This window comes from Ochotona princeps, chromosome 13, assembly GCF_030435755.1.
Source record: "Ochotona princeps isolate mOchPri1 chromosome 13, mOchPri1.hap1, whole genome shotgun sequence".
Classification (NCBI taxonomy): domain Eukaryota; kingdom Metazoa; phylum Chordata; class Mammalia; order Lagomorpha; family Ochotonidae; genus Ochotona; species Ochotona princeps.
In genome coordinates this window covers 26,362,715-26,378,528 of record NC_080844.1, presented here as the reverse complement: position 1 = coordinate 26,378,528, position 15,814 = coordinate 26,362,715, and the positions used below count along the sequence as shown (strand labels likewise).

Below are 15,814 nucleotides of genomic sequence, written 5' to 3'. Positions count from 1 at the left end.
CTATGCCTTGCCTCAAAGCCTCTTTTCAATCTTCACCCCATAATCCATTTAGATTGCTTCTTCCCAAATGCCTCCCAAGACTTTCTCAATGAAACTAGGAATCCTGTCATTGATCCCATTATTTTCCCTGCATTACTTGGAACACACTGCAAAATCACCCCCTTTACTTGTGATATTTGTGATCATTGTGATAACTGATTAACCAGGAGAGCAAGAACCTCCTGCATTCCACCTCTCTCCTCTCCCAGGTCCCCACAGGACTGTACACAAAGGTCTCTAGGCAGTATTAAAGTTGAAATGTGAGACAGACCCTGGGATAGGTTTAAAGAGCACTTTTAAATTTTACTACACAAGTGTGGATATGTAAGTTCCTAGAGAACTATACATATGTAAGTTACTAGAGAACTATCTTTCATAAAAGTTCAAATACAGAGTCGGTCAGTATAAAATAAAAGTTCCAATAATGGGAATTCTCTGCATATTCTAAAATTATAGAGAGGAAAGGTCAACCATTAGTCCTAGAAGAATTAGGGAGAACTCAGGTTTGAATCCCAGCTCTGAGTCTCACCTATGAGTGACTTTGGTAAAATTATTTAATCTCTCTTAGCCTCAATTTTATCATCTACAAGGTATAGAAATTTCCAAATACCACCAATCTGAAGAATACCTATGATGATTAAGTTATATATTTTACTAATATTTAATTTACATATTAATATGTACACAAAGCCAGACAGATAATATTCAGAAAATGGAAAATGTGTTGACTTCATTGCTTTTTTCAAGCAGAGAAAAAATAAGTTGTATGAGAATAGAAATCTTTGTCTGTGTATTAGTCATTGTGCTCATTATTTCAGTTCTGGTGAAGAAAACACTGACCTATATGTTACTCAAAATAAACATTTCTTAATGAATGAAACCATCCATGTATAATGGGTGTTGGCAGAAAAGACAATTGTACTAATTACCAAGATAACCACCTTTTGGCAAGACTTTTATGGTACCAGCATACATATCCCTGTCTGGGTTTCAGGAGAGGTTATGGACATGATGGAGACATACAGCCTGAGAACCTGAATATCAGTGATGCTTTTCTGGGTAACCTCTGCTAAGTATCTGGTTGTTCCTTTAGAACCTGCACGCCTCAGTAGTAATTTTATAAAAGTGATGCCCGTTTTCAGCACCATCCTCTGGTGTACAACAGGCACTGGCATGACTCTCTGCAAGCAACACATCTCTAGGAAACACTTGATACTTTCCCCAAAGCACAGCTGCAGCCAAGTGGCCCCTCCCCAAGGCAGCAGACCAGGCCACTGGGCCTGAAGGGGCTGGGTGCTATTCTACTTTTATCATTTGCTGGATCTGAGCAGGTATCCAGCAATTTTCTAGGCCTCTGGTTCTTGCATCTATTAAAGATGGCTGCACTCATTCTCCCTCATCCTGTAATTTCATCCAGAAAAGTTTACAGCTACTCAGACATGAAATATTTTTCTGAAATAACCATAACAGTTCTTGATCATCTTTGTCAATACTGGCGACCTCTAATTACTTTTGTCTAAAACTGAACAAGTCTGCAAGCAGCAAAGCCAAAGGGTCCAGTTTTTGACAACAATTTTTTGAAGAATTCCCCATTAAGGATTTCAAGACTCCTTACACGCATGAATGTCAGAAATTGTTGCACCAAAATTTAACTGGTAAATTCAATTCCACTTCCATTAGTATTTTGAAGTATCCACAGTAAGTGTATACTCTTTCATTTCCATTTTATTGAGGTATAATAGACAATAAAAATTGGTTCTATTTGAGGAGCAGAGTGTGATTATTTGAAGTAGGCTGTAAAATCATGAGCACAATCTCCTCAAAAAGTTACCCTGTTGGGGGTAAGATCTATTTTCTTATCAAATATTACATTAGCTATAGTCACTAGGCTGAATAATAGATCTCCATCTTAAAACTGAAAGTTTGTAGCTTTTGATCTCCCAATTGATTCCACCCTTTATGTACACATTTTTAAAATACACTGCTCCCTTAAAAGGATACACGAAATTCTGGAGTTCTTTGTTTCCAGTTATGCTGTGTTCTTTGTGCTGGTGAAACAACATGTGCTTTAATTAGAAAATATCTGTAAATAATTTACTTGCTTTTTAAATAGGACAGAACAATGGGGTCAGTTTTCACATACATTTACCAAGCATGTAGCCCGGGTCCTAAGCCAGACTCTGGCATTGTTCAATAACTATATCAAGCTGTCTAAGCCTTGCTGTCCCCCTTAGTGAGGATGGAGGGTAGGGGGGCAGGAAATTCAAGCTACAGACCCCACAAGGCAAGCACAGAGGGTTCACCAGCCCAAGCTCCAATAAGCTCCTATGAACTAACCCTGGAAAAGCCTCCAAGGATTATGGAAGTGTGCCAAGAGTGAAGGGCATTGGAGTAATGACTGCAGGACCCCAGCACACAAGTGTGTTTGTGACCCCTGCCCCCAGCCCCTAACAGTGTGAGCCAAAGGAGTAAGGCACAATGTGTGAGTCCCATGACTCATACAACCTCAGCTGGGCTCTATGGGGCTGAAACTGGGTGCTGTACAGCTGTACACACAGTACAAAGAAAGATGTTAAATCAAATGAAAGCGACTGCTCCAGGACTGGAGGCACTATTATTCTGAATAAGATTGAAAAGGCCAGAAAAAGCAAATCAAAAACATTTCAATTATGTATTTCCCAGAACTACATCTTTGTGCAACTAATGTAAATGTTGCCACCACAATAAAACTTCTTCCCACATAAAAGCATATAAAACAGGTTGAATAGCATATACTTTATATATCGTCTGCATATTTTTGACTATTAATAAAAAATTCAAAATCTATGTATGCTTTACTCTCCTAAGCAATACAGTAATTATGATTAAGGGACAAGCAGCACAAAAAGAGCCAATTTATCTTACTCGTGCTCAGGAATACTATTGTGTAACTAAGCAACTAAAGACAAAATATGGTCTAATTAATTCACTCCTATGCTTATTTAAAAGACACAATTAGAACATTTTTATTTTCCAGCTTGCACAGTAGCTCAACATGCTTGAGGGTGTAGAAAGCAAAGCCTATTATTCTGAAAGACAAGAATTTAATGTTTAACGCCACTGATAGGGCTTAGAACTCAACTCTGAGGATGGACTGGGGGCGGGGGTGGGCAAAGGGGAGGAGAGGACTTCGCAGCCAGGGTGTGCTGAGAGTCCAAGAGATGGAAGGGGGCCACGAGATGTCTGTAGCCTCTGCAGCATACCCTTCTTAGTGGGGTATGGGGATGAAGACAAGCTTTTGAACTTGACAGTCATAGGTACAAGGACACGTTCCACAATGAATCTATACACAACCCAAGATCTTACAGAAAAATCACATAATTAACCCACCCGTGCTTGTCTGCATGAGAAATGTCAAATATCCATGCTTAATGCTGTTAGCAGTGCATCTGATTTTGAAAACAGAATGAATTCACACAAGCGTATGAAGAGATTGATGGCATTAGCATGATTCTAAAATCTCTTTTCCATGATCACCATCGTCAGCATGGTTCAAAGGTGTTGTCAGTACCGATGCTCACGTCCAGCCTGTGAGTGACACGCACTGGAGGGGAAGGCCCAAGTTCCAATCCCCAGCTACACCGTGTGGATCACAGTGTGGCCAGAAGCATCCATTCCTGTGTCAGGGCATGGGAGCAGATTCCTTGAGAAATGCAGGGCTTTGGTACCACATCTCTGAGAGGTACGTGAGTCCCTAAGCCAACCATCGATCCATTTGTTTTAAATTTCTTTAAAAGCCAAACCAATGGATCATTACTAACTACAATATTATTCTGAGTACAAGATGGCAAATATCCAACTACCTTGGCTCTATAGATGACAAGTGAATGCATTTGATTCGAGCAATTATATTCTGGATATTGGTTAAAACAAGACTTTGATGGATGAGCCTCAGTCATCTATCACTAGATGCCACTATGAACGATAGTATGCTTTATTAATAATTAATAAAGAAATATTTACATGCATAGGCTCTTGTACTTCATAAACATAACATTTCCTTAGTCTGTGCCTGACAATCTGAATGTCAAGAGAGGTTTTAATTGCTTACAATTTTTGAGTCACTATCAAATACGTGGCCTAGTTAAGACCATCTGTCTAAAAGCATGCTGGCTCACATGAACTGTCCATGGAGAGTGGGTGAGGGAGAACTCTGATCCACTCTTCTCATGGGTTAACATATCCAAGACCTGGATTTTTAATGGGCTGATCACTGGAGATCAGAAAAAAAAAAAAAACCAACAAATTAAGAGCTGCTGCGTCCAGACTGCACATTTGTCCCTAAATCTTTGCTCATTTATCTGATGGGTATTCCCAAACTAATCCACCCGTTATCACAACCTTATGGTGCAAAATGACTATGGATTTTCGAAGGAGAAAACTTGGGGGGAGGTCCCACATGTGAGTGGCTAATCAACCCTTTGTCAGAAAGAAATGGGGCCCAGCTAAAGGAAGACAGACTTTGGGCAAGTAGGCATTTTAATTTTGCGACAGTTCTGTCACTCAACAAGTGCTGAAGACTGTGAGAAGTGGGGAGGTATTCGCAGCACATTTTAGTGCACCTGAGAACAGCTGCTAGCAGGGCAGGGAAACCAAGTACACCACAGGGGGAAACCAAGCCCCGGAGTGCACACTTCCTGAGAGCAGGGATTCTTGTTTGTGTTGGTCACATTCTATTCCCAGGGCCTAAAATAGCAGGTACTGTAAAAACACCTGTGCAATGGATGAGACATCTAAGATGAAAACCACACTCTCCAATTCCCAGAGAGATCATGAAAGGCTACAAAGAGTGATGAGAATCTCAGTGGTGACTGAGGAACACAGCTGGGGAGTTGGTGATAGCCCTATAGCCCAACACACAGTAGGTCTTCAGTTAACATCTGAGGAACAGAGTGAATTGTTTTTCCAAAAAACCACACCAACCATGCGCCTTCCTATGAACACATATTACATGTATTGTCAGTACAATTTGCCTTGGTGCTACAGTGTCCTATGCTGTTTTTACATTTTTTTTTTAAATGGGTTATTCTTGCCTCCTTATCAAGATTGAAAAAGTTCTTGAGAAAAAGGGCCAAATCATGGTGTTTTATGTCCATTCTCCTAACACAGCATTAAACACGTGGTTACATTCAGCAAGTAGTTTTGATGAACTCAAGATTGGAAATGCCAGCACTGGCTGGATTTTGGATCTTAACTATTCAAAACTTAGGAGTAGGCATGTGGCCTGGTGGTTAAGACATTGCTTGGCAGACATGGCAGTGATGCGGTGGGTAAGTAATACTGAATATCAGGTCCTTTCCCTGGGTATCTCTAATTCTCTCTCAAAAAAATAATTAAATCCATTGGGTAGATGAAGAAACTGAGATGCAGAAAAGGTAGTGTATAACCAAAGCCAGTGAAATCATTTAAGAAGCCTAAGGGGAATTTGGTGTTGTGGTATAGTATGTTAAGCAGCTGCCTTCAGTGCCAGCATCCCACCTGAGGACCAATTCAAGTCCCACCTACTCCACTCCTAAGCCAGCTCCCTATGAATGTGCCTGAGAAAGCAGCAGAGGATGGCTCATATCCTTGAACACATGCCACCAGCAATGGCCACTGCAGCCATGGGGGGGACTGAACCCACAGACAGAAGATCTTTCTCTTTCCCCTTTCTCTAATTCTGCCTTTCAAATAAATAACACAAAAATCTTTTGTTAAAAAGTTGGTCATAGTTATTTTAAAAAGAAGTAATAAAATTTTTAAAACAGATGCCTAAGAAATCTCTAAAAATGTAACTCATGAGTACACAGCAAAACTCAGCAACTCTCTCCACCCTCCAGACCCAGAAAATAAAGAGCAGGGCCAATCCAGCACACATTCTCAACTCCAGTCTGGCTAACCCCAGATATGATCAAATCAGACGATCTTTGAAAGAATCCTGCTGATCCAGTTGGTAGCACACTTCAACAGCAAACTGCAAATCCTTTCGGAGCCTTTTACTTTGGTGACACGGCTAAACCCAACATACACAGATAAAAGACGGCCTGGTTTGAAAGGACTTGGCTGGTCACACGTTCTAGCAAACTGATCTTCGTGCCACCCTCCTTCAAAGAAAATCTTTGCCCGGTAAGATGCATGGTGGTGGGCTCAAAGTTCAATGAGAACAAGAATACAAATATGCATGATAATAGGAACAGCCCATAATATAATTATTTACCAAATGCCAACCTCAGTTTTAGGCACATCACAGGTATTAACTCATTTAAACAATCCTGCAGTATTGTATTTCCATTTTACAGATGAGAAAATTGAGGCACAGAAGTTCAGAACTTGCCCAGAACACACAGCCATGAGAAGCTGTCAAAACTAGAATTCTGGTAGTGGTGTTTAACCTACCAGCTAGCATGCCTCTGTCCCACATCAGAGTATCTGGGTTCAATTCCTTGATCAGGCTCTTGATGTCAGCTTCCTGCAAATGTAGATCCTTGGAAGCAGTGGGGAGGCTCAAATAACTGGTTCCCTGGCATCCACATGGAAGACTTGGATGGAGTTCTCAGCTCCCAATTTCAGCTCCAGCCCAACCCCCGCCATGGAGGGAATTCGAGAAGTTAACTAGAGAATGTAGTGGGATCTCTGTCTCTTTCTCTCAATTTCTCCCTCATTCCCTTGTTTCTGTCTCTGAAATCAGGAAAATTTCTACAAATAATATACTAAAAGTCAGAAATCTAGACTTGAATTAATGCAGTTAATTTTAAGTGGCCCTGGATATGCACTTGTATCCATTTTTAACTGGAATAGTGAGGATAGTAAGAACCAAACTCATTTGTTTACAAATCCTGAATGTACAATGGAATCAGTAACAGACAGCAATGCTCGATTTTTGGTTCAGTGACATCATTGGCTTAGCCATCCTCACCCACAGTGATAGGTGATCAGAGGACCTTGTCGTAAAACCCAAGTCCTGGCTAGTCAGGCTGAAACCCAAACTCGCACATCTACCTTTGCAAATGGGTATACTGCCAATAGATTGAGCACTTGGCAATTTGAAAATGAGTCTCATCAGAAGTTACCAAGTAACAGAACCAATTACGTACCTACTTTGCCATTTTCCTCCTCTGAAGAGCTCCTCTCTGGATGCGACAATTGTGGGTAATTACTGAAGACACTCAGCTCCCTGTGCATGGTCCTGCCATTCACTGTCATGGTCATTTAAAAGCAGAAGCATGCATTTCCACACAGACACGCAGAGCTCTGCTTTGTTATTGTCTGCTAAGTTAATATTATCTAGAACAACCACCACCATAGCCCTAACTGTATTTTATGGATTTAAGCATTTCACGTGGAGTGCCTCACTGGTATAGCATGCCTTGATGTCCACAAGACCCACACAGACATGCTCAATGTTGTTTCCATGTCACAGCTGAAAAAACTGAGACTAAAAGTAGTTCTGGGCCCGGCGCGATAGCATAGTGGTTAAAGTCCTCACCCTGCATGCACCAGGATCCCATATGGGCGCCAGTTCTATTCCTGGCTGCCCCGCTTCCCATCCAGCTCCCTGCTTGTGGCCTGGGAAAGCAGTCGAGGACAGCCCAAAGCCTTGGGTCCCTGTACCCGCGTGGGACACCTGGAAGAAGCTCCTGGCTCCTGGCTTCGGATTGGCTCAGCTCCAGCCATTGCAGCCACTTGGGGAGTGAACCATCGGACAGAAGATTTTCCTCTCTGTCTCTTCTCTTCTCTGTATATCTGCCTTTCCAATAAAAATAAATAAATAAATCTTTGGGGGAAAAACGTAGCTCTGATGGTTCAAGGTCAAAGAGTTGGGGATGGAAATGTGCCTCTTTCCAAACTCCTCTTCCTCTGCACTGTTAGTATGTGAAAGCAGCGAAGTATTCCGGACGCATGGAAATCATCACCATCACTAGTAAAACCAGGGATCGATTGGTAATGATTTCTAATAACCATTAAAATACAGTTGTGCTGTTTAGAACTGGCTAAAATTAGCTGAAGTGTACACTTCTACTATTTAAATACCTGAGGACCTTTGGCAAAGCTGACTGAATAGTCAAGTTCTAAAATATACAAGGGACTGCCCACATGAGTTCATGCTTCTAGAATACAATGCACTGAAATTCTAGTTTCAAGAGGGTTTCATTGAGAGAGAGAACAGGCGTAAAACTTAAAGAGTGACTGAGTTTAGGCTGGTGACCTTTGACCAAACTTTATCATCTTTCCACGTGCACATTCCCATCTGTAAAACAGCAATACAACACTCCTCAGCCCTCCTTAGCCCCACATGCAGTGACAAGGATCAACGAGAAAATATTGCCAAGAAGAGGGCTCTGCAAAGCCTAGCAAGCCACACAGGGACGCTATTTCTGATCTTGCACAATGATCATTTTCCTGCGTTTAGAACTGACGTCTTTATATTTCAAGAAATTACAAAAAAAGAAGAAAAAAAGGCAGAATGATTCTCTTAAACCAAAAAAAGCATACTGAGTCCTGGCTGTCCTTTCGAAATGGATGCTGATGTCAGCTCAATCAAGAAATTATTAACCTCCATTTGGTTACTTAAAATAAACTGTACTGGCTGATTCAATGTGCTGAACATTGTCTCCAAGTCAGTACATATTCACCAAGAAACCTTTCTCTTTTCAGCTACACATTGGAAATGGCAAATGCATCATTCAAGACTATTTGAAATCAATAAGAAAAATCATTTCCACGTATATAAACAAGTTAATGGAGTAAGTGAAAACAAAGCAAATTTCTTAATGCGAGGGCCCGGTTGCCCCCTCCAGGTGCCAGCTGTAAATGCCGGGTTCTGTAGGCTCCCCTCCAAGGAAAGGGCTGTTGCTTTGCTGTTAATGAATGACTAACTTAGGCCAGAAGGGAAATGACATCACCAGGGTGGAAAACCGATCTGCATTGGGAAACTTTCTACCTGCTTTACATTTGTCACAATTATTTTGCACAATGCAGTCGGCATTTGCATAATTTTGAGGCGTGTCATTATCTCAATTGAAAATTGTTTTAATATGGCTGAATAATTCACAATGACATCAGCCAAAGTCCTAATGAAATATACAAGTATAATCATACAGCTAATTACCAGCCGTGTTAGCATTAAAAAACAAATCATGCATAATATCAGTCGATGTATATGCAGCTGAGGATTATAAATAGAGCCATCTCCCTCCGCAAGCCCCCTAGAGTTTACTTTTAACTGGCAAGATTAATTTTCTCAGGTACGGCTCACACAGCAGCGACAAAACACACAGATCGCTACAATGCTTCGCTTTCAATTCCCCATGATGAACGATTAAAAAGAAATCGCAATTTGAAAAACGCCATCTATTCACTGTCAACAATTCTGGAAGAGGCAACCTTTGGAGAACATGGCTTTTAATCTTAAATCAGAATCCATTATTAAATTACACTAACAGCAATTAAAATTAGACCACGTGGGGTCAACTTGGGGATCTTTAAAAATATTCCAATTCCACTCCCTCTCCCCCCACCCAAAAAAAAGAGTGAACACAAAATATCTCATAAAACACAAAATAATTTCCTCCTGGGTTTAGTCAGAAGTCTATTAGGCACCAGCTCTTTTCTGGATATTTAATCCTTCCCTTTTCCAGATCACAGGCCATGCTGAAGTAATAAATTTGAAAAGCAAATAATAAGAAATCAGGGGGAGGGGGAGGAAGACAGCTGCGCAGGGAAGTTGGGTCGGGGGAGGGGCCCAGCGAGACCTTGGGAGGGGGAAAAGAGCTCAACCTGTTGGTAGGTTGCCGGATTTTTCACAGTATTGCTAAACAACACCTTTGTAAAATTGCAGGCGGACGTCGGGAAATATGAACGTTTAAAACCCAAAGCTGGCGGGGGAGGGCGGCGGGGAGCGGGGCGGGGGGGGTGCGGGGAGGTGGGCGGGGCTTATCTCGGAAAAGGCAGATTCGAGGGCGAGCGTTTTGACGAACTCCGGTAATTAACCACCCTAGACCACTGAAGGGTAATTCGATCCTGCGCTGGGCGGAGGGGAGTGGGCCGGCGACGCCCCCAAGCACCCTCAAGTACCCCAGGAAATGTGCGAGGACGGGCGGCTCCGAGCCCCGACAGGGCTGAAATCGGGCACCCTTCCTGGCACCCGGGGTTCGGGACACCTTACCTCGAAAGCCCCCGCAGCTAACTGCCCTCCAGAGCCTCCGAGTGACCACCCTGCCCTCGGCGGTGGCCACACAAAGCCGCGCGGCCGGGCGCCCGCCCTCCCCGCCGCGCCAAGGGTACGACTCCCCGAAATAGTTCCCCCCCACACACATACACACACACACACACACACACACACACACACACACACACACACACAGCCGCCCAGGGACCGCGACGCTGCGGGCCGCCGCCCCCCGACACCCCACCCGGAGGCCGCCCCGCCGCGCTTCCCTCACAGCACACCACACGCCCCGGCCGGCGCCGGGTGACAGCGGGCGCCCCTCGGGCGTCCTGTGGCGGGAGCGCGAGCAGCGCCCCCGCGGCCGCCCAGGAACGTGCCGGGCCGGCCGGGCGCCTCCCCGCCCTCCCCCGGAGCGCCGTCTGGGCACGGCGGGGGCCGCGAGGGGCGCGCACACCCACCCGGGCCGGCCGCCCGCGCCCCTCGCGGCCCCCGGCCGCCGCGCCTCCAGACGTCCCCGGTGCGTGGAGTAATTGAAAACTCCAACATCAAATGGCTTGTCGGGGGAGGGGGGGAGGGAGGGAGTGGGCGAGAGATAGTTGTTAATGCTTAACGTGTTTGTGCCGGTTACACGACCGCTTTGAAATCCGCCCGGGCAGATCTGCAAGTTATTTGAATGTATTATTCCAGTACCTGTCATTTATCACTTTATTCAACACGTCTTTGCCAACTCAATAGCTTTTGATCTCATTCTGCCTCCATTTCGTAATTTCCGCCCTCTTAAACATATCAAATACTTACTTAAAAAAAAAAAAAAGACTTGAACAATATCGAAACCCACCGAAAGAAATCCACCCAGCCCCGATCGAGCCCGACACGAAGGTAAAAATTTTCAGAAGGTAAAAAAAAAAAAAAAATTACAAAAAAAAAAAGCGTGTGATGTTCAAGCGGCAATAGCAGGAAAGCGAACGATCTCTCTCTCTCTCTCACACACACACACACACACACACACCCCTGAACAAAACCCTTCTCGAACAAGTTATTTGATCTTGACTAAAATCAGCAGTTGGATCCTCTTTGTAAAGCTGACAGCCAAACTCTGACAATGGCAAAATACTCCAACCCCAGCTAGTGGCGCTACCCCTTTAAAAAAAGGAGTCGATCCTGCTCGCCTGCAGAAGTGAATACAGTATTTTCAAGCTTGCCCTGTAATAAGCATTACTAAGGGGGGGGGGGGATAATAAAGAAAGAAGAGAGGGAGAGATAGGTTTACCACCTCGCCATGGTCGCTATTTCTGCCCTGGGGAGTGTCTTCTGGGAGGAAATAAAGTTTAGAGCTGGATAAAAGTTGCCGGCTGGTCCTCTCTTCCCACAACAGCTGGAGCTCCGCTATGCAAATCGGATCCTTTGGCGTACATCTTACAAAGAAAAAGTCGCCAAGGGACAAAATTCTTGGTTTGCCTTCAAGGTGGAATTGAAAAGCCTTGTAGAAAATGTAAGGTCCGTGCAAGCCACACGGTGAGCCGACCCACTGCAGGGGGGAAGAAAAAGCACCAAATAAATAATGTAGCCATCAGAGCACAAACATCTATTCCCAGACATATTACACTCAGACATCCACACACTTAATAAGACGAACCCACAGATACAATCCTGGGTGGAAAAATCATAGAGCCCACAAATTTTCTGTCTACCAAAAAAAAAAAAAATTCCGGGGGGGGCCCCACCGCCTCCCCTCCCCACCAACCCATCTAAGGCGGTGAGATTACATTATGTATGTATGATCAGTGCAGGGATTAAAAAAAACAATAAAAATGATTTGGGTGGATGTAGAGGGTAAAAGTTTGGTGAAAAGTTTGTGGGGGCTGTGAGTGGGAGCAGGGGTGTGGGTGAGCTGGGGGGCTGGGGGGGTGCCGGGGGTGCCGGGATCGGAGGAGCGGAGGAGAGCGAAATACCTGGAGTGAGTTGGGCTCCATCTCGACGTTCTGAATTGATTGAACTCAACATTCTCTCCAAACTTGTTGGCTTGAATGGATTGCATCAGGTCCTGGCAGGGAAAAACATTCTCTGCCTTCAGTCGGCGTAATGTCTCAATATAAAACTGAGCTCTTGCCTCCTCTTCGGCACCAAAATGATTGGAAATGTGTCCTAATATTTCTCCGAAGACTCAATTTTCAGCTCCTGTCAAAATTATGTGGCTTTCTTGCCAAATGTTGGGTGATCAAATTCGTAATCGGCAGAAAGGCGCAGTCCGATCTCGGCGGGAAGCGGCTGGATCAAGGCAAAAAAATCTACGGGAAGGTTTATAAAAATCAATTCCACCCGCAAATGGTGGGAATATGAGAATCCCCTCTATCCAACAGCGCCTGTCTAGGTGGGTCGTCTTGTGGAATTTTGGGGGGAGACGAGGGCTGACGAGCTCCGCAGTGCACCTGACAGGACCTGCTTGTATATGTCTAATATAAAGAACATTTCCTGCAGAGATTCCGGGGCGCTGCTCCTCTTTCTAATGCTCCTTAGCAGATTTGCTGTTATTAGACATGTAGATTTGTTTGATAGTTAAATTACGCTTCCTCACTGCCATGTTTTCGAGAACTAATCTGTTAAATTATCTTTTGATGCCTATTTACATGGAAGGGAAAAGTGGGTTATCGATTATATAAACATATAAATATTAATGCATTTGTTCGCTTCGCAAAAAAAATACTCAGCAAAAAAAAAAAAAAGAACAGAAAGACAAGTGAGCAGTGAATACAACATCTCAGGATTTTGCAAACAATATTGAACGGACACCGACTGCATTTAGGGACCAGAACAATAAACGATGCATGATAAATCAATAAATGCGAGCAGCGAGTCTGCTTGGAATATGAATTCAGGCTTCCAGTTCTGCGTGTGCATTCTTTAATTTTGAAGTATATACACTAGTACGTGTTTACAATGCTGATGGACGCCAAGGGCGCTCTCAAATGATAATGTGTTTATATAACCCAGCGCTACAGGAATAATATACCGACTCCTACCCCACCCCCAACCCCTCCCCCGCCAAAAAAAAAGGGAGGGGAGCTTCCTCGATAATAGTTTGAAACTGAAAAAAAAATCCATTTGCAAACTAGTTAAATACAACCAGAAATTAAGCTGTTGAAAACCGGGGGCATGAACCGTAAGACAATAAAGGCTTTAAATGTGTGTATTTATTGTTCTGGGGCCCTGGAGCATTGCGGGGTTTGCATGCACGGCTATTATGCAAACACAGAGAAACTTAAGAGCGACAGAACAAGGAACAGGCAGAGACTGCAAAGCCCTCACTAGCTCCGACCCAGCTGCCGGTCCTCGGCCAGGCTAGATTGCATTTTCGCAGTGTTGATGTAAAATGGTGTACTGGCTTCCCCCACGTTCCCCCACCTCCCTCGCCGCTCTCCTCCCACTCCTTCTAGCACTCTCCCTCCGCCCCCCCTCGGATATTATTATTATTATTACTATTATTATTATTATTATTATATTGGCAACGATCTTTCCAAAGTGGGTCTGGCACGCTAAAAAAGTAAACATGTACTATATGGGAATAGGGTCTGTAGAGTATGACAGTTGAAACTTGATCTGTGATAAAATTACAGGATGTTGAAATTACTAGTAAGCTATTTTTAACGCTTTCGCAACGTTTCACCTCTAGTCGCAGCATCTAGTCGAAACAGGATTACTTTAATGAAAATTATATTCACATGGCTGAAGTTAACACACCCGGCAGAGCACAAATGCCTCATACTCAGTGACTTAGGGTGGAAAGACCCTCTGTGTGTGTTTAATGCCTTTTCATAACGTCTGCCTCCACTGCAGTAGGAATTAGGGCACTTAACATTATCTAAACCACATTTTTGATTCAGAACATGGGGAAGCAATAAAAGGCAAGCTCTATCTCGTTTCTGTACACACAGAGATAAACGAGGGAAAATGGCAGATCTTCCAATTACAATAAGTAATAAACGCCCATGCCAAAGAGCTGAGATTCTGAAAGCTGTCAAAAAGTATTTTAATAGTTTAAAGTAATATCACAACTCTGCACTACAGTGGAACGATTCAGTCTTCCATCTTTTGCATTAGCCAAATTATGACTTGCACATCACTCTTTAATTATCTTCCTTGAAATTTCATCTGATCTTCCTATTTTATAAACATGGGTTACGAAGAGAAATTACAGCTCTCTGGCGCCTCTCCCTCTCTCTCTTTAACTTTTATGATGCATACTGCAGACATTTGATTAGAACAACCCATTTTGCTCATTTTTAACATATGAATGGACTTGACTGAAGGGTATTCTACATTCCCCGCCCCCCTTAAAAATATACAGACAATATATTCCTAAGACTTCTGTTAATCTATCTCCTTTAGGGTAAATACATATATCCAGTTCAAGGAATTACATGTTAAAAAAAAAAAACTTGAGTTGCAGTATTTTGACAAGATCTTATTTGAGATCCACTCTGAGTCAGTTTCCTGTATGACCAATGCAGCAGCATTTATGCAGGAAACCTCAACAGAATGCCTGAGGGTGTCCCTCAATTGTATATTAAATCTCTCTCTTTAAAAAGACACAGCTCTTTACAACATCTAAGCAACTTCTGCTGTGTTTGGTGCTTAAGTCTGTAAGTGTCTGTAACAGGCTTCATCTAATTAGAAACTGTTTCTGTGTCTGCTAGGTAGGCACTGGAGCAGCCTGCACACCACCCAACCTCTTGGAAAGGATTTTTGATATATGCACGATTTCAGGGATTTAAATCTGAATTTTTTAAAACAAAATGCAGTCTTGTGATCAGAATGAATGCTGAATTTCATAACTGATTTGCGGGGGTATCTTCCTCTCTTTTTACAGCATCTCGACCCCCTACTTCTATATGAACATAATGCATCTAATAAATCAAATCTCAGGTCCAATACTGTGAACAGCTTTTAAAATTACAGATCACAATGGTGTTTATCCCACCTCTTCCCCACCCCATCCTCTATTTTACTTCTTCTTTAATGTGATGCTTGATAGGCACCTGTAAATTACCTGTATTGCAAATATCCATACAAAGAAAGTTTCAATTAAGATAAGGAGATTGTATTGAAACAGTTCTTTGAAGTAATGTAGTTAATAGCCTGTTTGATTTCTGCTTGTGAGAGAGTAATAACGTGGATTCAAGGCTCCATCAATCACAGAGCAGATGTAAGACTTGAGCCACCGACACCCAGGGGGAATTGAGGCAAACTCCTGCAGTGCGGGGTCCCTGGGCTAATGTAAAGTAAATACTCATAAACAGATTGAATGTTGTAAGAAGACATCTATTCAGGACAGTTATAATCATGAAAGCAATTGCTTTATTTATCCATCTATTTAAAAATAAAAAGTGTGTAGTTGGGGCTTGCTGTGCAGAAAAGAGGAGGGAGGCAGTATATGTTGTTACGATCCACTATTGCCAGGCTCTTTCTTGTGCCAGAAAACACGCACACACGCACACACATACAGTCACGTACATCTATATTCCTGCTGTTTTATTAGCCAAAAATCCAACTCCCTATTTTTAAGTTACCTGGCACATTTAAAAGGTAAAA

The 15,814-nt window shown here is 43.1% G+C and overlaps 1 protein-coding gene across 1 annotated transcript in view; it reads right to left on the bottom strand.

The window, feature by feature from the left end:
- ARID5B (AT-rich interaction domain 5B) overlaps window positions 1-12,317 on the bottom strand; it is a 177,311-nt gene extending 164,994 nt beyond the window's left edge. Inside the window, exons 1-2 of the mRNA XM_004583408.4 lie at window positions 12,178-12,317; window positions 11,499-11,753 (exon numbers count right to left, since the gene is read on the bottom strand). Coding sequence (XP_004583465.2) covers window positions 11,499-11,753; window positions 12,178-12,198 — 276 coding nt within the window. The 5' untranslated portion in view covers window positions 12,199-12,317. The remainder of the gene's footprint in view (window positions 1-11,498; window positions 11,754-12,177) is intronic.
- Between the last annotated feature and the right edge of the window lie 3,497 nt (window positions 12,318-15,814).